This window comes from Martes martes (assembly GCF_963455335.1).
Source record: "Martes martes genome assembly, chromosome: 6".
Lineage (NCBI taxonomy): Eukaryota > Metazoa > Chordata > Mammalia > Carnivora > Mustelidae > Martes > Martes martes.
The window spans coordinates 42,705,138-42,727,482 of NC_137893.1; the positions used below are offsets into that span (position 1 = coordinate 42,705,138).

At 37.5% G+C, this 22,345-nt stretch overlaps 1 protein-coding gene across 8 annotated transcripts in view; it reads left to right on the plus strand.

The window, feature by feature from the left end:
- RARS2 (arginyl-tRNA synthetase 2, mitochondrial) overlaps nucleotides 1–22,345 on the plus strand; it is a 59,921-nt gene that overhangs the window by 33,183 nt on the left and 4,393 nt on the right. For 4 of the 8 annotated variants that reach the window (XM_080805768.1, XM_080805769.1, XM_080805775.1 and 1 more), the window contains 9 exons: nucleotides 122–209; nucleotides 2,533–2,603; nucleotides 2,917–2,993; nucleotides 12,656–12,814; nucleotides 13,960–14,066; nucleotides 15,235–15,330; nucleotides 19,449–19,509; nucleotides 21,321–21,397; nucleotides 21,876–22,000. In XM_080805768.1, the coding sequence (XP_080661894.1) occupies nucleotides 122–209; nucleotides 2,533–2,603; nucleotides 2,917–2,993; nucleotides 12,656–12,814; nucleotides 13,960–14,066; nucleotides 15,235–15,330; nucleotides 19,449–19,509; nucleotides 21,321–21,397; nucleotides 21,876–22,000 (861 nt within the window). The remainder of the gene's footprint in view (nucleotides 1–121; nucleotides 210–2,532; nucleotides 2,604–2,916; nucleotides 2,994–12,655; nucleotides 12,815–13,959; nucleotides 14,067–15,234; nucleotides 15,331–19,448; nucleotides 19,510–21,320; nucleotides 21,398–21,875; nucleotides 22,001–22,345) is intronic. The other 4 variants (XM_080805772.1, XM_080805773.1, XM_080805774.1 and 1 more) reach the window with 1 other exon arrangement.

The window sequence follows — 22,345 nt, forward strand, 5'->3', positions numbered from 1 at the left end:
TTGAGTTGGTAAATTTTGTCAAAAAAAATTTTCTGTGTTATGCTTTGATAATAGAGAAGCACCTGGTTCTTATGCCAAAATGGATAACAAGAATGAGAAACTGTATTTTGTTGATTACTAGGAAATTTTATAGCAAATCTCGAAGAAGCTTTAGGACATCATGTAACCAGAATAAATTACCTTGGAGATTGGGGCATGCAGTTTGGTAAGTAAGTCTGAGATTTGATCTTTCATTTCACTGTTAAGTTTAATTTCTTTTAATATTATGTTACTTGATCCTAACAGAATATAGACAGAATCCAGTGGATAAAGTAGCGCCTCCTACCTTTTTTTTTTCATGGCTTTTTTGCATAAAACTTGTTTTCTATTTGTTAGAGTAATTTTCACTACACAAATAAGTTTGAGGGAGGAAACTTCACACGTTCAGAGCAATACCTGAAAAATACAGGCTTTTGTGGTTTTATTAAAGAAAAGTAGCTTACATTTGTCAAATGCAGAAGTGAATGTACCAGGAAAGCAGTAAGTCTAGCTATATATACCCTTCTCAACTACAGCCCTGCCATTTTTAGAACAAGTCCAGCTTCCCTGGGCCATCATACATGGAGGGTTATCTGTTAGACCCTGAGCCAGTGGCATAGAGGAAAAAGAAAGTGGAATACTTTGGCTCCTTCTTAAATTGTACAGTGGCAGGGGGTCAGAAAGGAGTAAGACCCAAACAGCTGAATGCTGTAAATTATCTGTAATGTCGTGAGTTTACTCGAAGCCATTCCTTGCTCATAATACACCAGTAATCAAGGAAGGGCAAGATAAAATGAAGTTGCTAAGGTAGTAAAGTACCTGTAGTAGCATGTGAAATGCGAGCTTTTAAAAACCTTTGGCAACTACTGTGTGTGTTTTAAGATCCAGCGCTAGTGTCACACAGATAGACCCTTGCCTCCATCTCACATCACACGTTCCTAGTAGCCAGCTATACTCAGATATGCTTTTTGTATGTAGTCTGTTCTTAATTTGTGTGCTTCTCTCCCCTGCTAGCTGATATATTCCTTGAAGGCATGGACTGTGTCTTCATTATTTTTGTGTCCATAGTGCATGGCATATAAGAAGAACTAAGAGTGATGAATGAATCTGTCGTGGGAAGTATTTTATAGTACTAATCCAAAAGAAAGGCTAGATAATATTTTAAAGCTTCTATAAAGTGCGGCTTGCACTGCCAGTTCTAAAGTTCACTGATACTGTTATGTTCTATTGTATCTAGTGAAATGAAATCAAAGTTTCCAAAAGACAGATATATCATGATCTTCTCTTTCATTTCAGTTAATAAAAATCTCTTTAGACTCCAAAAAGGGTAGAACTTAAACCAGTTATCAGTGCCATTAGTATTCATTGTGGGGGAATCAGAAAACATGCCCTGCATTTTAAAGACCCACCTGCAGTTCACAACAGCTGGTAGTCAGAGGTTTAGGCTTGAGGTTCAACAGTCAGATTTAATAGAAGGTATCCACTTTACATTAGTTTAACCGATTTATGCATTTCACAGGCATTAGCAAATATGGTGATTATAGTATTCTTTAATTTTAGCTTCAGGATTTTATTATTGTAGTGTTTCTCTAAAGGACTGCTATGGTTAATGATCTGTCACCATTTCCATTATAACCATCATTGTTGAAGAGTTTTAATTTGGGCTGTTTCAGCTATCTCCTATTGAAAGTTGGCAGATAGTTTCTAAGCACAAAATTAGTTTTTGAAAATATATTAGGTTGAATGTTAAATGGAGATTGGCCTTTACTTTTCCTATTTCCATTTTTTAGACACTCTGGGCATCTTTCCACATTCTGCTCCCAAGACCCTGAATCATAATCACATTTGTTTCTGCTTAAAGTGAATAGGGCTGGTACATTTTTGTTTCATCCTTCTATTCTGTCTAAAGCTCCAAAATATTTTATATCTTCATGTTCAGTAGCATCCCGCTTTCTGCTGAGCCTCTATAGAAAAATATTCATCAGCAAGGCCCCCGACGATAGCTCCTTTAGATCTGAAGCTTAGTAACTGATAGAGTTGTAGAAACAGATTGGTTTTTAAAATAATTAAACGACCTTTTATTGCTCTTGACCCTAGGCTGCATATATCCTTTCAAACTGAAATTGTGGTCGTCTTTTAGCAAGAATATCTTAAGAATATAAGTGCTCATTGTCTGTTACCTCAATCATTATTTTTAAAAAAATTAAGGTTCAAATTAACACAAACCCTGAATGTTGAACTTATCATCAGAGACCAAAAAAAAAAAAAAAAAAATTTGACAAGAGACAAATACATGGCCAGATAAAAAGAATTTTGTTGATTGGCCACGTTGAATGGGAGAGGTAATCAGGTATGTTTTGAGTTTTATCTTTTGTGTCTTTTATTATTTTCCTTCTGTCATTGGTTTAAGAACTAATATTAGAACACCAAGCCAATTTCTACCTTTGTTTTATTTTAACACCTACAAGTTTAATAAGAAAGTTCTGAAATCACTTCCCATCAATTTGTTTTCAGAAATTTTAAACATCCAGTTTCTAGCATCATGATGCCCTTCCCTAGGAGAGCTGTTTTATTATGTCTGCTAGGTAAGTGTTAGGCACTGTTAGTACAAAGACAAGTTAGTCCTAGACCCTACCTTTTATGAGTTCATAATCTTTTGGTGTCTGTGAAGTTAATTGCAGTGATCTATTCAATATAGTGAATTTGTGGTTTGGTACATTGAATTTAACTTACATGAGTTTATGGGGTAGCTGAAGATGATAGCGTATGTTTGCAGCACTCTCAGGACATATAATTATGAGAGCTTGATCTTTTGATACAACTGTACCTGTTTCCCTGCCATGTCTGTTCTTTACTGTGCCATTTTATAATGTTTTCATTTATGGATTATTGTGGTAGGTCTTCTGGGAACTGGCTTCCAGCTGTTTGGCTATGAAGAAAAACTTCAGTCCAATCCTTTACAGCATCTCTTTGAAGTAAGTTGGCAAGAAAGAATAGTGGAAAATGTTTTAACTTATTTTTTTCAGAGTACTATGCAGATTAATTTTTAATCCCAGAGGTTTTAAAAAACCTTCCTTAAAACAGGAAACCGAAACAATTGAAAATGTTTTTAGTTTACAAGGGAGTTCTTTTCCTTTTCATATCCAAGTGTTTGTCTTTTATTTCTGTTTTAGTTGATTTGGGACAGTATTTCTCTAGATATCGAGTTGTCTTAGAATAAGCATGTAAGACAATAGCTTCAACACAAATTTCTTTAATTTTTTCATCAGTTGCTATGTAACTGTAGCTGCCTTCATGGCAATAACTATAATTCATTTAGAATTGAAAAACATGAGTATATACTTTTTCCTCTTGGTCTGCTGTGGTTGGGAAGGTACACATGTTTCTCTGAATTTTTGTGTGCTTTTTTTCATTTCTGTCTTTTGGCTCCTCCTGGCTTTTGCCCAGTGTGAACTCCTTCCTTTTCTGCCTCATTTAGTCCTTGGGTACTTTGATTCTCTGTCCTCAGTTTTTCTTGGAGTTCATTAGTAAAGGTCTTTCTGTCCAATTAGTCTCCAGGGATGTGTTTCCTTTTCATCGTCCTAGTTGTTATCTCTGCTGCTTCTGGGCCTCACAAGAAGAAACACCAGTACAACATTAGCTGTGTTGGTGCCGTACGGGGAATCGACTAAAGCTCTCATTCCTGTGTGTGAGGAAGAGCACTTAGCAAAATAATGCTTTGCTTCTCTAGCCAGTGCTACCGAGAATGCTTCATCATTTTCCTTTTTTTTTTTTTTAAAGATTTTATTTATTTATTTGACAGACATCACAAATAGGCAGAGAGGCAGGCAGAGACGGGTGGGGGTAAGCAGGCTCCTTGCCAAGCAGAGAGCCCGACACGGGGCTGGATCCCAGGACCCGGAGATCATGACCTGAGCCGAAAGCAGAGGCTTAAAACCCACTGAGCCACCCAGGCGCCCCCATCATTTTCCTTTTCGATAAGTGATTTTTCTCCTGTGGCTTTGTAGTTAAATTTAACAAAAATCACATTGTAATGCTTAAAGACCTTTAAGGGTTTATAATTTCCTCCTGAGTCCAGGCCTGCACTGCACTATAAATGTCTACGTTTTGATTTAGAAAAGTAATCAAAAAGATTTTTTTTCTTTTTTTCCATTGAGTTTTATTGATAAGCTAGAGTTTTAAAATTAATAATTCTTTATGGTTGTTCATAAGTAAAGCATGCCACCTTTGTGCCTGGAATTTTTATTGTATTATTTTTCAAAACTTGGAAATGGCAAGTATTTTTTTTACCACAAGCTTAATGAGCCTTTCTTCAGCTCTTGGCCAACAGAGACACTGATGCCACAGAAAATACAAATACTTGCTCAGAGATCTTATGTCATTAGGAGAACATTTTTAAGAATTTAGAGTACATTTGAGTACTCTAAAATTTGAGAGTTCCTATTTTCCTCTTTCTCCCACCCTACCTCAGAGGTTTTATTTAATCCTGAAAATAGTAAGTCATTGTTGCTCATAATATTTTAAATATTTTAGTAAAGTCTGTTTTCACTCCATAGAAACTTAAATGTATGTTTCTTTCTATTCAGTGTACTATAGATCTCCAGGGTTTTGAGACTCATAAAAAGCGGGAGATTGCACCTCTATATAGAGGTTGTTAATTGATGGATGCACATAAGGAAGGAACAAGGGCAGAGGCACTTCTGTGAATAACTGAAACCTCGAGGAAGAGTGGCATTGCTTTCATCAAGTCTTCTTTTGCCTAGAAGCTTCATAGGGAAGCAACATTTATAAACAAAAGAGAACAAGTCTAATACACCCACCTTGCTGTTTGTAATAAAAGAGAGAAATCCATTAGGTGCTAACTGGCTCTCTTTCTCCTTCCTTTGCAGGACAGAAAAAAAATGCAGAGCCTAAAGTGGCAGCCACCAGGTTATTTTATCTTTGTAGTAATTTTTGCAGACCCAGTTTTCATTTTAAAATTGTAATTGTCACTGCAGATTACTTTCAACAAAAACATGTAGCATAAATGAGGATTTTTTTTTTCTTTTTCTTTTTTGAGCTTTAGGCATATATTAATAAATTATTTTAGCCTGTTCCTAAAAGAAAACCTGTACCTTGGTTGGATCCCTGGTTTTTCCCTTGTGAAATTGTAGTTAGTTGTAAGCTTTTTGAGAGGAAGGACCATGTTTTCCTCATATTTTATTGCCAGCCCCATACATCATGCTTTGTGGTTAAATTTTGAGTGAATTTGATCTTACGGATCTTTTTGTCCCTTTATCTTCTATTTAAACTCTTCACAGTGTAGGGAAAGAGAGTACATACCTCCATATCATAAAAGCCATTTAAGAAAAACCCACAATGAATATCATTCTAGATGGGGAAAAACCGAGAGCTTTTCCCCTAAGTTCATGAACATGGCAGGGATGTCCACTCTCACTACGGCTGTTCAACATAGACTGGAAGTCCTAGCCTCAGTGGTCAGACATCAAAAGAAAGAAAAGTATCCAAATCAGCAAAGAAGTTAAACTCCCACTCTTTGCCAATGATGTGATATTTTATGTGGAAAACCCAAAAGATTCCACTTAAAAATTGCTAGAACTCATACAGGAATTCAGTAAAGTGGCAGGATATAAAATCAGTGTGCAGAAATCAGTGCATTTCTATACACCAACAACAAGACAGAAGAAAGAGAAATTAAGGAGTCAATCCCATTTATATTTGCACCCAAAACCATTAGATACCTAGGAATAAACCTAACCAAAGAGGCAAAGGATCTGTACTCAGAAAATCGTAGAACACTCATGAAAGAAATTGAGGAAGACACAAAGAAATGGAAAAACGTTCCATGTTCATGGATTGGAAGAACAAATATTGTATATCCCTATCAAAACACCATCAACTTTTTTCACAGAACTGGAACAAATAATCCCAAAATTTGTATGGAACCAGAAAATATCCCAAATAGCCAAAGGAATGTTAACAAAGAAAACCAAAGCTGGTGGCATCACAGTTCTGGACTTCAGCTGTAATCATTAAGTTGTATAAATAAAACCTATTGTGTAGCTCTAGGGAAGAACTAACTATTGTAGGATACAGTAGTTACCATTCCTCAGAACCTGACTTCGTTACGTAGTGTACTGATGAAGAACCCAAGGGCCAGACCCAGGATTCCAGCACAGGCAGTCTGGCTCCCAAGTACTCACTGCATTGCCCTGCCCTCCACTGGCATTATAGAATGCCTTTGCAGCCCTTCATTTCCATTGATTGTAATTACTTACATAACATTTTCCTTTTTCTCATCCTCAAATAGCTGTACCAGGAACACAATTGATAGTTTACTTGTCACAGTTTCAACCATCCAGAGTATCTGTTTTGAATTTGGCTGTGGCCATCCAGTGGCAATTTGTGGTTTGCCACCCTCTGAGTGGCACCATGATCAGTATCCCCCAGGTTCAGTTTCTCAGTTTTTGTATATAGAAATTAAAGAATAATTTTAGTATTTCCTTTCTATGATGAAAATATTTAACACCTATAATCATTTCTCTTCTGAATTCCATTTTTTTGCTTTGCTTCATTACAGTTTTTCTGTGTACTAAAGTCATTTTTTCCCCATGATGTCTGGCTGTATTGTGTGTGGATTTGGGACTTCTGTTGATAAACATGTAAAACCTTTTATTTAGATTTGTTGTCATGAAATGGAGAAAGTGGTTTTAAAATAGTTTATCCTCCCTGAATTAGCTAATAAGTTAAATAACTAATATATTTACTCTTTAGAATTCACAGTATTGGTCAAAAAACCATAAAAGCTTTGGAACTTGTATCAAAAAGCCTTTCCACTTTCAAAAAGTAATTTCTTTTGGTAAAAAGTTAACAAGTGTTAAATCCAAATCCTGAGTATTTGGATGTCATCATTTACTTTTTTACCTGTTCTAATGATAACTTTTCAAAGTAATTTCTCTAGGTTTTTCCTAGGTTTAAACTACTTAAATGGACCTCTGGGCACCAGGGTGACTGAGTTGGTTAAGCATCTGACTCTTGATTTTGGCTCAGATCGTAATCTCAGAGTTGTGAGATCTAACTCCACATCAGGCACCTGCTTAAAATTCTCCCTCTGTGGGCACCTGGGTGGCTCAGTGGGTTAAGCCTCTGCTTTTGGCTCAGGTCATGATCTCAGGGTTCTGAGATCGAGCCCGGCATCAGGCTCTCTGCTCAGCGGGGAGCCTGCTTCCCACTCTCTCTGCCTGCCTCTCTGCCTACTTATGATTTCTCTCCTGTCAAATAAATAAATAAAATCTTTGGGGGAAAAACAAAAGATTCTCCCTCTGCCTCTCTCTCTCAAAAAAAAAAAAAAAAAAGAAAGAAACATACTTGAATGGACCTTGGTAACATCTAACGCTGTTTTAAGAAGGTATAATCCAGTCTTTTTTTTTTTTTTTTTTTTTTTTTTTTTGCTACAGAAGTTTTTAGGACTTGACTCATTGCATGTTGCTTATTAATAATGGATTTTGATAACCATAGAAATGACTCTGAAATATGAGCAGCCTCTCATAGAGAAAATAGTATGCCAGTAAGTATGCATTAGCACTGTATCCTATCACTGGCATTCATAAAGGTAACCTGATATATTAACACAATAGTATAAATTTTCTCTTAAGTTCATAATGACCCCAGAAGTATTTATTATTTTACCCTTCCCCTTTTTAAAATGACTTGAGATAATTACAGTGATGGGCATTTAATTTAAAAAAATAGAAATTCAGAGGATAATGTATTAAAATATTACTAGGTAGCAGTATATTAGAGGTTTGACCCTGAGTTTCCCCATATCAGTAGCAAAAAAAAAAAAAAAAAAAAGAGTAGAAAATAGGGTAAGATCAAAACCCCAAATTTATGAGTGATAATAATTACTTGCTGTCAGCTTTTTAAATGTGGAATAGTATCTGTCCGTCAAGAGACCATATTTTTCCTAGCTTTAGATTCTCCAAAAAAAAAATGTTTCTCAAACTTAAGAAAATAATTCAAGACTAAATCAATTCTAGACATAGGGGATTATTTATGCAGTTAGAAACTTTTATAGACTTGAATTCAAGAGTTCTTTATTGGTCAGGTCACGTTACTTTTCTTCAGAGAAAGGGACTGTTATTGTTGGTGTGTATTTTACTCATTATAATGCATGAAAGAAATAGCTCCTAAATTATAAGTCTAATTAAATTTGAACCCAGCCACACTTTGACAGTGGTTTTAAGAGTCAGCTTAAGTCTTTGTTGAGTGTTTCTCATCTCCCAAATCATAGAGTTCCCCAGGCTCTAATGTGCATCTCAGGATGGGCATGGAGGCCTTTCCTTGTCTTCAGTTCACAGTGGTCTTGACTGATACACCCAGTATCCAAGGCTACGTAATGACCTGGAGGCACACAGCTCTGCTTATATGACCAGCTTCACCTGGGAGATCCTTGCTGTGGCCCAGTTCCATAGGCCTAGAGATCAGCCTCCCTGTGTGGGGATACTGCAAACCATTTCCCTCAGAGGGCCCCCTGCCACCCCAGCAACAGCTTTTTTTTTTTTTCCCCCTTCCCCTGGGGATGTTTCCCCATCCCCTCGTGAATATAGGCAATTCTCCTTTCCTCTTTCCTGGCAGCATTTCTGCTCTACCATTGCTCTTGACCATCTTCCCCAAAGCCGCTAGCCTTTATCCCTAAACCCTACCCTTCTAAGGGTTACTACAGTGTCCACTGTCCTCTGAGAGTGTTGTTAGAACAAGGGTGGGAATACTGAGCAAGGCCAGAGTACATGTTAATAGCTCAGTAATTATCACACCTCCTTGAAATGTGCAAAAACCTTTTTTTTTTCAGCATGAGGAATGTGTAATACTGTGTACTATTACCTAATAAACACAAGAAGTTAATCATTATCACCCTTGAATAAAGGGATAAGATGTCATGGATATTAATACAAACAAAGAATAAAAATAGGTCATTCCAAATATTGAAAGAAGATGAATAGGTAGTAAAATGCTAATTATATACTGGTAATGACATACTAAGGAGACATACTAATAACATACAAGGAGAAACTTGATAATCACTTCAAGTTATTTTTTTACATCTAGCAAGTTTTGATTTTATTGTTAGCTGATATATTGATCTTTTAAATTATAACTATTATTTGTTTGAATTTCTTTAATATTTAGTTTAACACAGTTCTATAAGAAATTTCTCATCAAGAAGCAGCATTAAACTAACAATGAGCTTGTTTTAATTATAATCATGAATTCATTTTTTTTTTCTAAAAAATGAGATAGAAATTAAATTCATTTTAAGGTAGAGGACAAAGACACAGTTAACAGTGTCTTTAGACCTGTTTAGAGTCTAATTAATGCTAACCATTCTTAGCAGTTATTCTCTGTTTTAAACAAAAATAATCAGGGTTAGGGTTAGAGCCTTGTACCAAAGAATATAACTGTGTTGATAATGGTATTCTGGAATCAAATTTAAGAGATTAAGAGGGTATTATATACTGTTTTATTTTTTGCACTTATATCTTTACATATGGACAGATTTTCTCAAGAGCTGACTGTAGTTATCTTAATCAGTTAAATTAGAAATAAAATGTCATGTGCTTTTTGGGAATACCAGCATCTAGAAATAGTGAAAAGGGTAATATTCCTTTAAAGTCTTAAACAGTTAATTCTGTAAAGGAAATAGAGCTCATTTTTGCATTCTGGTAACTAAAAAATTATTTCCATCCTCAAGAACATTTTGCCTAAGCCACATTCTTATTAGATCCAAATTTGAAATTTCCTTTTTATTCCTTTTGTGTCTAGACCTGGCCTCAAAAGGAAGCTATCTTCAAAATACATACATTTTTTTTAATGCATACATTCTAAGCCTAAAAAGCTGTGGTAACTAAATTTAAAACTGTAATTTCAGAAATATGTAGTATTAAATTTATCTTGTGAAGGAAAATGCATTTTCTTTCTAAAATGGTGATGAATGTTAATAATTACAGTTTTATATTGTGCATTTACAGGCAGATTGTTAAGTGCTAATTAAGGCTCTTCTATTGTTCTGCTTGATAGTGTCAGTTGATTTTCAGTAATGTTTGGTTTATAACTGCAAATTGCTGAAATGCCAAGATTCCTCAAGTATAAGTAAGGGTTTGGTTTTGTTTATTTTGTTTTAATGATTTCTATTTTAAGTTTTAAGAAAGGGAAGAGACTCTGGTAAAGTTTTTTTCTAAAAATACTCTTATCAGTAGTTCACATACATATTCGATTTTTAAATGTTGGCTATGAGTTTAGAGTCCTAGATTTAAAAGAAAAAAAGCCATTTCTGAAAATAAGGATATTTTATATATGTTTGCTTTTAAATGGTGTATGAACATGGGTGTGTGGTGGGTGGGTGGGTGTGTGAGAGAGATTTTGAACCACAAATCATAGAGACCTATGTATGCCTTTGTTCCTACAGGCTGAACTGTTGAACAGGTGTCACTAGGTAGATAGGTCATTCAAACGTGAAGAGGTTTGCAGTTTACTATCTTACAATGACTCTGTTTTTCCACACCTTGCCAAAATCATCTTCTGTTCTGACTTATTCTGGACTTATTTCATGGGAGCACATGGAAATTAATTTCCTATGATATGTGTGTCTGGTCTCCGAAGACCACCACCAAGTTTGGTAACTCACTAAGAGGACTCACAGGACTCCACGTATAGTTGTACTCACAGCTATGATTTATTACAGCAAAAGGTTGCAAAGCAACATCAGTAAAGGGAAAGGCACATGTGGTGAAATCTGTTGGAAACCAGGTCCAAGCATCCGAGAGTCTTTTCCTAGTGGAGTCACATAGGATACATGCAGGTCCTCCTGCAACAAACTGCAACAATATGCATGAAATGTTGTCTGCCAGGGAAGCTCATCGGATGCTCCGTGCCCCAAGTTTCTATTGGAGTTTGATCATGTAGGCACCCTCTGCTTAGCATGTTCTAAAATGCCAAACTCCCAGAAACAAAGCAAGTGTTTAGTATAAACTGTATTGTTTTCATAGTTTAAGCACAGTGACCCGCTCGGTGGGAACATTTCCCAAATCCAAGTTCCCAGATGCCAGCCAAGGGCTAACCTTGCAAACAGGACATTTTAAGGATAGCAGTCTCAGGTCTGCTATATTAACTCTTTCTGCACAAGGTGCTTTAAAGAGGAAAAAAAATGAGGTAGCTCTAACTTTTGGAGGGAATATTTATTCATCTCTGCCATTCCAGTAATTAACACAAGCCATCTAATGAAAAGTAAGGCATTTGACCTTGACACAAACGTTTAATATCCTGTTCTTTTGTTGGTAGTATCTGGTGGGTATAAACCACATTACAGTTGTCCCATTGTTCTCTCCAGCAATAAAATAATTTTATCTGCCATTGATATTTTGATGATATTACTGTAATAGTTTAGATGCCTCATGTTTCTTTGGTAATTTATTTGCCAATTTTTATTACTTTTGTGCTACTTTAATAGCTTTCTGGAAAAAAACATAAGGAGAGTAAATTTATCATTCATGTTTTATCCTGTAAGTAAAATTTTTTTTTTTTTTTTTGAGAGGGAGAGAGAGAGGGAAAGGGAGGGGGAGACACAATCTTAAGCAGGCTCCACACCTAGCGCAGAGCCCGGATTCAGGGCTCCATCTGACAACCCTGAGACCACCACCTGAGCCGAAGTCAAGAGTTGGACCCTTAACCAACTGAGGCACCCAGGCGCTTCCAGAAGTAAAATCTTGATAGTCTATATGCGTAACTTCAGTACTACTTGAGTGCAAAGTTGATGTTTCAATATCATTTATAAACTTGCATTTTGGAGACTGGAATACTTTTAACTAAATTGTGAACACAGAATCATAGAATTGGAAGAGCCCTTAATAAGCAGTCCAGCTCCATTCCTGTCATAGGGTGGGGGCAGAACTAAGCCAGCCAAGACAGATGATGCAAAAATACTCCAGAAGTAAGTGGTCCACACAGCTCTCGGGAGCCCAGGTGGGAGTGTAAGTAAGCCAACTGTCCAAAGGTCTGACTAGATCACCTATTTTATTAGTCTTGCAGATTTAGAGAACAGTTCTAAAAATCTTTCTTAAAACAACTGCTGGGTCGATCTTTGGCCTTGTCTTAGCCAGATTGAACCATTCTGCTTTCTTTAACCTTTTCTCAGAGAAGTTGCAGCAATAATAATTTGACTTTTTGTTAAAAAAAGAAGAAATGCTAACTTAATCTAACCCAGGCATTCTTAACCTAAGATTCTGTGAACTTGGAAGGGAAGAAAATTACTATGCATTTTATTTTCCCTAACTTCGATCAGGTATTAGCATTTTCTTCCATTACTTCATCACAATTAAAAATAATAATAATTAGATCACTATTTCAGTGTATTATTTCCTTTATAAGCATATATATTTTACTTTATGCATTTAGAAACATTTTGAGAAGGGGTCTGTAGGGTTCAGTAAAGGACCATGGCAAAAGAATAAAGAAAGGTTACAGTCTGATGAGGGCAGTTGGCTAACCTTTAAACGAAAATTCTCAGGACTGTTGTTTGTTTTTTTCCATTGAAGGTAACAGTGACTAATGTACTTCATTTAATGTACTGTTGTGCTTTTAGGTTTATGTACAAGTTAATAAAGAGGCAGCAGATGATAAAAATATAGCAAAATCCGCACATGAGTTCTTCCAGCGATTAGAACTGGGTGACACGCAAGCACTTGCGCTGTGGCAGAAATTTCGGGACCTCAGCGTAGAAGAATACATGCGGATTTACAAGGTGCCTCCTTGCTCTCCTGCTCTCCTGTGATGGGGTGCAGCTCTTGACGGTACTATCGAGTAGTGAAGTTGCTTTTTTTTTTTTTTTTGAAATAGGCTCCACAGCCAACATGGGGCTTGAACTCAGGACCCTAAGATCAAGAGCCACCTGCTCTATTGCCTGAGCCAGCGGGGGGCTGTATGAACTTACTTCTAAAGTTTGTGTTTTAAAACTAGATTTGTCATTCAGTGGCAAATTGGGATTCAAATACTGTTCTTTGGGCTGAAATTTAGAACCTCAAAAAAAAAAAAAAAAAATCCTGTGAACTTCACAGGCAAATACCAGGTGGCTTCTGGTATTTGTTTCAGTCTGGCTTCTCTTTTCTCTCTTCTGTTCATTCCCTCACTTTTTCTTAATCGTTTTTTCCCCCTTTCACTTCCTTAGGGCTGTATGTGATGCATTTAATAAACATTTTAGGGGGTGGGAAAAATAAACAGCAAATAAAGAAAATACAAGTCTTTCTGCCATGGACTTTACGGTCCAGCATGGAGACAGCAAATTAACCAAATTAAAAACAATGGGAGTTCAGCAACATACATACTCAGTCTGTTAGGTGGGAATGATGCTATGGAGAAAAATGAAGCAAGGAAGGGGAGACAGAGTATGCTGTCTGTGGGTGGAATGAAAAGAATTGCATTAAAGAAACCCATATGGCTGGAGTAAGGAAGCAGGGTAAAGAGCAGAAAGAGAGGAGCTTGAAGAGGTTGTGGTGTGGGGCATAGCGTGGGACATTCTCCAGGGCTGTCCATCTAGCTTCTTGCTGCGATGGAGATGTTCTGTGATGTGCTGTCCAGCATGCCACTAGCCTTGGGTGGCTGTCGGGTACTTGAAGCGTGAGTAGTGTTACTAAGAGACTAAATTTTCAGTTTTATTTAATTTAAATACCCACATGGGCCTCGCAGCTGCCGTATCAGATAGCCCAGTACTATTGTGAGGACTTGACTGATGTAGGAGGAGTTACTAGAAGGTTTGATGCAGGATCTAATTTCTTGATCTAATTTCTTATTTTCCCCATCTGTGTAACAGACTGTAGAGTAGCTCATTTTATCTGAGGGCAAGGTAATAGGACATTTAAGTAACTTTCTTTTGTTTCTGAACCCTTTTAGCGTCTAGGAGTACATTTTGATGAATACTCTGGAGAATCGTTTTATCGTGAAAAATCTCAAGAAGTCTTGAAGTTGCTGGACAGTAAAGGACTCCTACAGAAAACAGTGTATGGTTGGGTTACTATTCTTTAGTAAAGTTATTTTTTCTTTGAAAGAAATTGGTATTGGTATAGCCTTTCAGGACAACAGAATGTAGCATGCAGCCTTCCTGGCATTTTTTAATAGTGCTTTTTGCTGTTCAAAGTACTTTTCTACATATAGTCTGTTGCTGCCATGACAAAATCCTGGTAGGCTGGAAGAAAAGCTGTTACCTGCTCTTCACATGTGCAGAAACTGAAGCACAGAAAGTATAAGCGACTGGCCTACTGTCACACAAGCTGATCATGATATAACTGGAAAAAGGAACTTATTCAACCCTGCCTTTTAAAAAAAAAACATACTGTGTTCAGAACGGATTTAAGGCATCTTATCTAAATAGGTAGAACACAAACTTTTGAAAGAGTAAAATGAGGAAATCAGGAGGCAGGGGCAGAAAAACTAATAGGGAATCAGGAATGATAATGGCATGTCATATAACACATATTGGGATGCTGTTTCCTTACTGAAGGAAATTTCTCTTTTAACTTTGAGCTTCCTTTCAGTCAAACAAAAAGAAATAGTACTGGTCATAGGAGCCCAGGCATCTGTAATACAGAAGCAAACCAGTTGCTTTGAAGGGCCAGTTTTCATAGTACCAAAGAGTACTTTGTCTCATCATCTTTATGAGGAAGTAATGGACAGTGTGGTTCATAACACCCTCAGTAATGTCTGTTAAGGCAGATTCTTAGATTGCTATATACAGATTCTAATTTTTGATAAGACAGGGATGACAGTAACAAAATTCCATGGTTTAATATGCAAATATTTTTGGCATGTTAAAAATTAACCCAATATTTAACCCTGTAATTTGAATTAGAAGAATATGTTTCGTGGTTAAACTGCGGTTGAAATCTCATTTTTCAACTGGGGATGTTAAAGACTTACCTAAGTGCCCTATCCAGAGCTACAGAGTTTAGAAAGGTAGGATAAACAAAAATTAACTATATCGTACCTACCCAATCCTAAGAGATTCATGGTTAGATTCCTTCTTGTTTTTCTTCATTGTTGGTTATACTGCTTGTTGTTACTTAAGTTATAAAAAGTAGCTTCTGGTTTGCCAAAGATAATGTTATAGATACTGTACTTTTAAAGGTCTTAATTTATTGTTTCTTCAGAGTTACCTTTTCATATTTTTAGACGAGGAACAGCTATAGTGGATCTTTCTGGGAATGGTGACCCCTCCTCAATCTGTACTGTAATGCGGAGCGATGGGACTTCTCTCTACGCAACCAGGTTTGTATCTAACGTGGAGCTCAACATCAGAATGCATATGACTTCATGTTCTTTATTATAGCATCAGTGCTAAAACAATCATTTTATCCTCAAAGCTGTTATTAAATCCTAGTTTCTAAATCTCTTGCTATCATCACTTCAGAATATATTTATTAGATTTCTATTTATTGCCAGTTATAGTTCCTGGAAAGTTTTGATACCATCAGGAAAGTGACTGAAGAAACTATTTACAATTAGTTAAACATCATAGGATTTCCACAGTTGAATACATTGTTCTACAAACTGTAAACTGAGGTACCTCATAATTAACTATAAATATTTTCCAGTTGCACATTGGCAGGAAATGTATACTAGAAGGTGGTCATAGTGGCTTAGTGGTGTCCTCACTCTGTCAAGACCGTCTTAAATATTAGTCCTCATTCTGACAGTGGTAAAATAGGCCAAGAGAGAAGTAGGCCATGTTGCCTTTGTTTCTTCTTCTTTCTCCATGACTGATCACTGTGGAAAGGAACAGTCTCTGTTAATCAGTAAGATTGGGTTTATCGGGGTGCCTGGATGGCTCAGTGGGTTAAAGCCTCTGCCTTCGGTTCAAGTCATGATCCTGGGGTCCTGGGATCGAGCCCCGCATCGGGCTGTCTGCTCAGCGGGGAGCCTGCTTCCTCCTCTCTCTCTCTCTCTCTCTCTCTCTCTCTCTCTCTCTGCCTGCCTCTCTGCCTACTTGTCTGTCAAATAAATAAATAAAATCTTTAAAAAAAAAAAAAAGATTGGGTTTATCAAGCACACTTATATCTGGGACAAAGCCAATAGGAAGAAGATAGGACCATAAAAAAGGCACACAAGCCAGCACGGCCATACTCAGGCTTTGCTGGCAGAAGGCTGTGGTGTCTTCCAGGCTGGAGTTTTATATTGGATCATAAACCCACTTTCACAGCATAGTTAAAGAAATGGTATTTACTGCTCTTACTGTCATTGGTTCCAGACAGCTTTATACAACTCTCTGATTGCCTTAGAAAATTGATCCCTTACTTTCTGTTACTTTTTCACATTTCCCTTTATCAGTTCCATACAGGTGGAGTTAGGAAGTAAGAAGAACCCATGTTTGTAAGAAGTACATTTCTTTTTGTAGATTAAAAAATAATAGTAGAAAAATATTTTGTGCCAACCAGTTATTGCTGGACAGATTACCTAAAGAAATCCTTGAGCAGTGGCTTTAAGAAATGTTTCCACTCAGATGAGACACTCCATGTCATAATGACTATAGTTGTCCTGATTTAGTTATCTTTTTTGGGCTAGCCTTCATTAGGTCTAGATTTTTCTGTGTATTTATCTTAATACCTATACTGTCTTTTCTCTTTGGGAGAATAATTGTGTTTTTTGCCACTTGTTGAAATGTTTGATTTTTCACCTCTAACTTTAGTTTCTGTGCTTGTCAGTGGGTTCCTTATAGAATGCAGCTATATATGTGGATGTGAATTAAAGGAGTTTGTTAGAACAGACAGAAGTGCAGGAGAATATTGACAAGAGCTCGGGATGAGGCTAGAGATCTAGAGTTTTGTTCTAAGACCACAACTACCACTTACCCTCCCCGAGCCATGGGTTCCTACTTTGGAATAAGAAGCGTGAACTAAATGACCTGGCATTCCTTCCTGCTTTCAAATTCAGGTTCTACAGACTCAGCTTAAAGCTTTTTTGTGTATTCTCTTTTTTCATTTCATTGGATCAAAAAGGCTTCTCTTTGTTTTTTTCCTTGGCTCAAACCAAAAATCCAATAGGGGTATATATTTGTGATTTCATCTGGGAGATAATCTGTACTGGTATTTCACAACCTTTTTTTTCTTTTTTTCATTATAGCCCTGCTCTCAGGAGCCTTTTTAGCCAATTTTCCTGCTTTCCCACCTCATGAAATTTTATTACAGATACCCTATATATCTGTGGTATTGCATGCATGTATGTGCTTTATATGAAAAAAGAATAAGATTTGGGGGTGCCTGGGTGGCACAGTCAGTTAAGCATTTGACTCTTGGTTTTGGCTCAGGTTGTGATCTCAGGGTTGTGAGATTGAGCCCTGAACTGGCTCTGCAGTCAGTGCGGAGGCTGCTCAAGAGACACTCTCCCAGTCCTGCCCACCCACGTGCCGCTTGCACACATGCACTCTCTCTCTCTCAAAATAAATAAATAGATCTTAAAAAAAAAAGGTAAGATTTTGTTGTTCGTCAACAGCCAGTTTTTGTCTCAGTTGCTAATGCATTGCTCTATGTTATATCAGGATTACAAGGTGGGAACTAAAGACATTTTGATGATCCCCAACATTTCAAAAGATCTGAGAACTTTTTAAGTCTTCCCAATGTAATATTGTTAACCAGAAATAGTTTTCATTTTAAATTTCAGTATTCTCATAATCGACTTGAAATTATGGCTTGTTTTCTCATTATTTCATACTAGATGCAAACTGAGTCTTTCATACTTAATCAGAGAAAGAAGGGTTGAGTTTTTGTCAAAGGACTTTATGGTCTTTCACATTGCTTTAGAAGATATTGCTTATGACTGATTGGAGACCTTGAAAGTCCTTGATAGTATTAATAGAAGAGTAGCTAAAAGATAGTAGAGTAGCTGCCACATTATTTGTGTTCTGAATATGTTCTTTTTTTAAAAGATTTTTATTTATTAATTTGACAGAGAGAGACATAGCGAGAGAGGGAACACAGGCAGGGGGAGTGGAAGAGGCAGAAGCAGGCTTCCAGCAGAGCAGAGAGCCTGATGATCCCAGGACCCTGGCTAGAATCATGACCTGAGCCGAAGGCAGACACTTAAAGAGTGAACCACCCAGGTGCCCCTTGAATATGTTCTTTAAGAAAGTGTACTGCAGGGGACGCCTGGGTGCCTCAGTTGGTTGGACGACTGCCTTCGGCTCAGGTCATGATCCTGGAGTCCCGGGATCGAGCCCCGCATCGGGCTCCCAGCTCCACGGGGAGTCTGCTTCTCCCTCTGACCTTCTCCTTGCTCATGCTCTCTCTCATTGCCTCTCTCTCAAATAAATAAATAAAATCTTTGAAAAAAAATACTATAAGAAAAAAAAAAAAAAAGAAAGTGTACTGCAGGGGCGCCTGGGTGGCTCAGTGGGTTAAAGTCTCTGCCTTCGGCTCAGGTCATGATTCCAGGGTCCTGGGATCGAGCCCCGCGTCGGGCTCTCTGCTCCGTGGACAGCCTGCTTTCTCCTCTCTCTCTGCCTGCCTTTCTGCCTACTTGTGATCTCTGTCTGTCAAATAAATAAATAAAATCTTTAAAAAAAAAAAAAAGAAAGAAAAGAAAGTGTACTGCAGGGACGCCTGGGTGGCTCAGTTTGTTGAGCGGCTGCCTTCAGCTCAGGTCGTGATCCTAGGGTCCTGGGATCGAGTCCCACATCTGGCTCCTGGCTCAGCAGAGAGCTTGCTTCTCCCTCCCACTCTGCTTGCTGCTCTCCCTGCTTGTATTTTCCCTCTCTGTTAAATGAATAAATAAAACCTTAAAAAATTTTTTTTCTTAAAAAAAAAAAAGTAACTTTTGCTGCAGGGCGCCTAGGTGGCTCAGATGGTTAAGCGTCTGCCTTCGGCTCAGGTCATGATCCCAGGGTCCTGGGATCAATCCCTGCATCCGGCTCTCTGCTCCTTGGGGAGACTGCTTCTCCCTCTGCCTCTGCCTCTCTCTCTCTCTTTCTATCTCTCTCTGTCTCTCATGAATAAATAAATAGAATTTTTTTAAAAAAGTGTACTGCAGAAAAGTGACACTTAGGTAATTCTTTCCAGGAGAGGCTTAATTAACAAATCATTAAGTATTTACCTACAGGTACTTTGCCTAGAGCTATTTTAGTTAGTACTACCACTCCCAGAGCTTATATTTATTTATTTATTTTTTAATCTTTCACAGTACTTTTATTATTATTGCTTTTCCCCAAGCTATTTTTACTACTATTACTTTATATCAAAGTATGGTATTGGGATTATGTAATCATGGGTTATATACCTTAGGCATGGGATAGTAGGACTTCTTAATTAGAAAAGCCTCATTAATATTAAATAGGTAAAGCAAATTTTTACGCAGATCTGCTTAGTAACTCTTAATCTATGGCCATTTTTTTTCAGAGATCTTGCTGCTGCTATAGATCGAATGGACAAGTACAATTTTGATGCAATGATTTATGTGGTAAGTAATCACAATGAAAAACAAAAGATTATGATCTCTATATCATGAAAACTGCAAAGATGGAAATTATATACCATGTTGAAAAACTGTGGAAAATAATTTTGTCAAAATGTAAAAGGAATTCACTGTTAAGTTTATTTAAGGTGGAAACCACTATGTTAAAAACAAAAGTGAAAACATTCATATTGCTTCATGATTAAAAAAAAAATTACCCAAATCAGGAAAATGGTTATATGAAATGAATATGTACAAGTTTACATAAAGTACTTTTTAAAAAGTAACTTTATTTTATTTTTTAAAGATTTTATTTATTTATTTGACTGAGAGACACAGCGAGAGAGGGACATAAGCAGGGGGAGTGGGAGAGGGAGAAGCAGGCTTCCCCTGAGCAGGGAGCCTCAATCACAGCTCAATCCCAGGACCCCGGGATCATGACCTAAGCTGAAGGCAGACACTTAAGGACTGAGCCACCCAGGTGCCCCAACTTTTTATTTTAAATATTTAAGCCTCATGAGTTTTAGAATAGTACAGAGTTTCCATGGACCCTTCACCCAGCCTTCTCCGAAGATAGTATCTTCCAAAACCATAGTACTTTTTACCAGGAAACTGACATTGGTAAAGACCTTAGTTAAATTCCACAGTTTGGGTGCACCTAGGTGGCTCAGTCAGTTAAGCATCTGACTCTTGATTTTGGCTCAGGTCATGATCTCAGGATCCTGAGATTGAGCCCCACATCAGGTTCTGCTGCTTCTTTCCCACTCTTTTTCCCTTTGCCCCTCACCCCGCTTGCTCACACTCTCTCTCCCCATCTCTAAAATAAATAAGTAAAATCTTTTAAAAAAAGAAATTCCACCAATTTTTACATGTGTTTGTGTGTTGGCCTAATATGTTGGGGTGGGGGTTGTGAAATTGTGTCATGTGTAGATAACGTAACCATCATAACATTCGGAACAGACAACTGTTCCATCATGAAATAAACTCCCTCTTGGCAACCACTTAATAATTGCCCTTTACCCCCTACCGTAACCCCTAGCAACCATTGCTCTGTTCTCCATCACTACAGTGTTGACACTATGAAAATGTTACATAGGGCGCCTGGGTGGCTCAGTGGGTTAAAGCCTCTGCCTTCGGCTCAGGTTATGATCCCAGGGTCCTGGGATCGAGTCCCGCATCAGGCTCTCTGCTCAGCAGGGAGCCTGCTTCCTCCTCTCTCTCTGCCTGCCTCTCTGCCTACTTGTGATATCTGTCTGTCAAATAAATAAATAAAATCTTAAAAAAAAAAAAAAAAAGAAAGAAAATGTTACATAAATAGAATCACAGTAGGTAATCTTGAGATTGGCTCTTCTCACTCAGCATAGTGACTGCCTTGAGACCCACCCAGGCTGTTGTGTGCACCAGTAGTTTGTTCTTTTATTGCTGAGGGTTACTCTGGTCTCTTCCCTTTCCTTCCTCTCCAGGTGCCACCTCCCTTCCCCCTAAGAAGAAAAGTTGCCCTTAAGTAACTTACTAGAGCTGAGCTTCATCCTTCTTGGGGATAAAGGTCATGATAGCTGAAGGAGAAAGAATTTAAATAGAATACTCATGAGATTAAAGTTCATCTTCCCTCGTAATTCAGTGAAGTGCTACAGATCTTACTTTCTTCTCTTGTAGAGCACTCAGCTTAGACCTTCTGCTGCTGGCATCTTCTTTGTGTACTTACTTAAAATACATCAGTGGACAATGACTCTAGTGTGTCAAAACTCAAATATTTTTATTTATTCTCCACCTATTTTTGTAGGTTAACGTATCACTTAAATTTTTTTTTCCCCAAGACAGATAAAGGGCAAAAAAAGCATTTTCAGCAAGTGTTCCAGATGCTGCAGATCATGGGATATGACTGGGCAGAAAGGTAATGTCCGCATGGTTTGTAACTGTCTGCTCACGATCGTTAAGGATTTGTTAGGTCAGCCAAGTCCCAAAATATACCAAGTTGTTGAAGGTCATCATTCAGATTTCACTTCTTTATTTCGGGGTATTAGTGTAGAAGCAGATTTGTTTTTTACATTAATTTATGTCCTGGTTATATTCATTTCTAACTTATAAACATTTAATAAATATCTTTATTAGACATCTACTCTCAGTGGCTTGATTTCCAAAATTCTTAATCCCTCCATTTTATCCACCAAGACAACTAGTAATTTAATCACCTCTTAGTGATTATCTCTATAAAATGAAGCGGTGTGTTTAACATCTTTTGTGGCATATGATAAATCGCATCCTATTTATTAATTTTGAAAAGTCCTTGTATGAGAGTTGAAGTTTGGACTGCTCTCTGAAAGTGTATAATTATACACTTGGATCATCTGTTCTTTTCTCTTCCATTTCAGGTGCCAGCACGTGCCCTTTGGAGTGGTGCAGGGAATGAAGACTCGAAGAGGAAATGTTACTTTTCTGGAAGATGTTCTAAATGAGATTCGATCGAGGATGCTACAGAACATGGCTTCTATTAAGAGTGAATTCACTTTATTGTTGTGGTCATAACTTACACGCCCCTTGGATGTTTTGTGGGACTTTGGTGCCATGCAGTTTATTTTGACCATCATCCCTCTCTTCACTTTCCCTAACCTTGTCAAAAATAGCTTACACTAATTAGAGGTGCCAGAGGTTTTAGACTTGCCGCTTGGTGTCATTCAGTTCGATAATCTGAATTGATATGACCCTAGGCCTCTTTTCATGGGCAGCTTCAGCCTTGTCATTCCACTCTTGGGGTGGTTATGTGAAATTCCCATGTTATGTAATAGGAAACAGGTCACAAGTTCTCATGGCTTTGTTTAACCTTGGAAAAGTAAGAACCAGC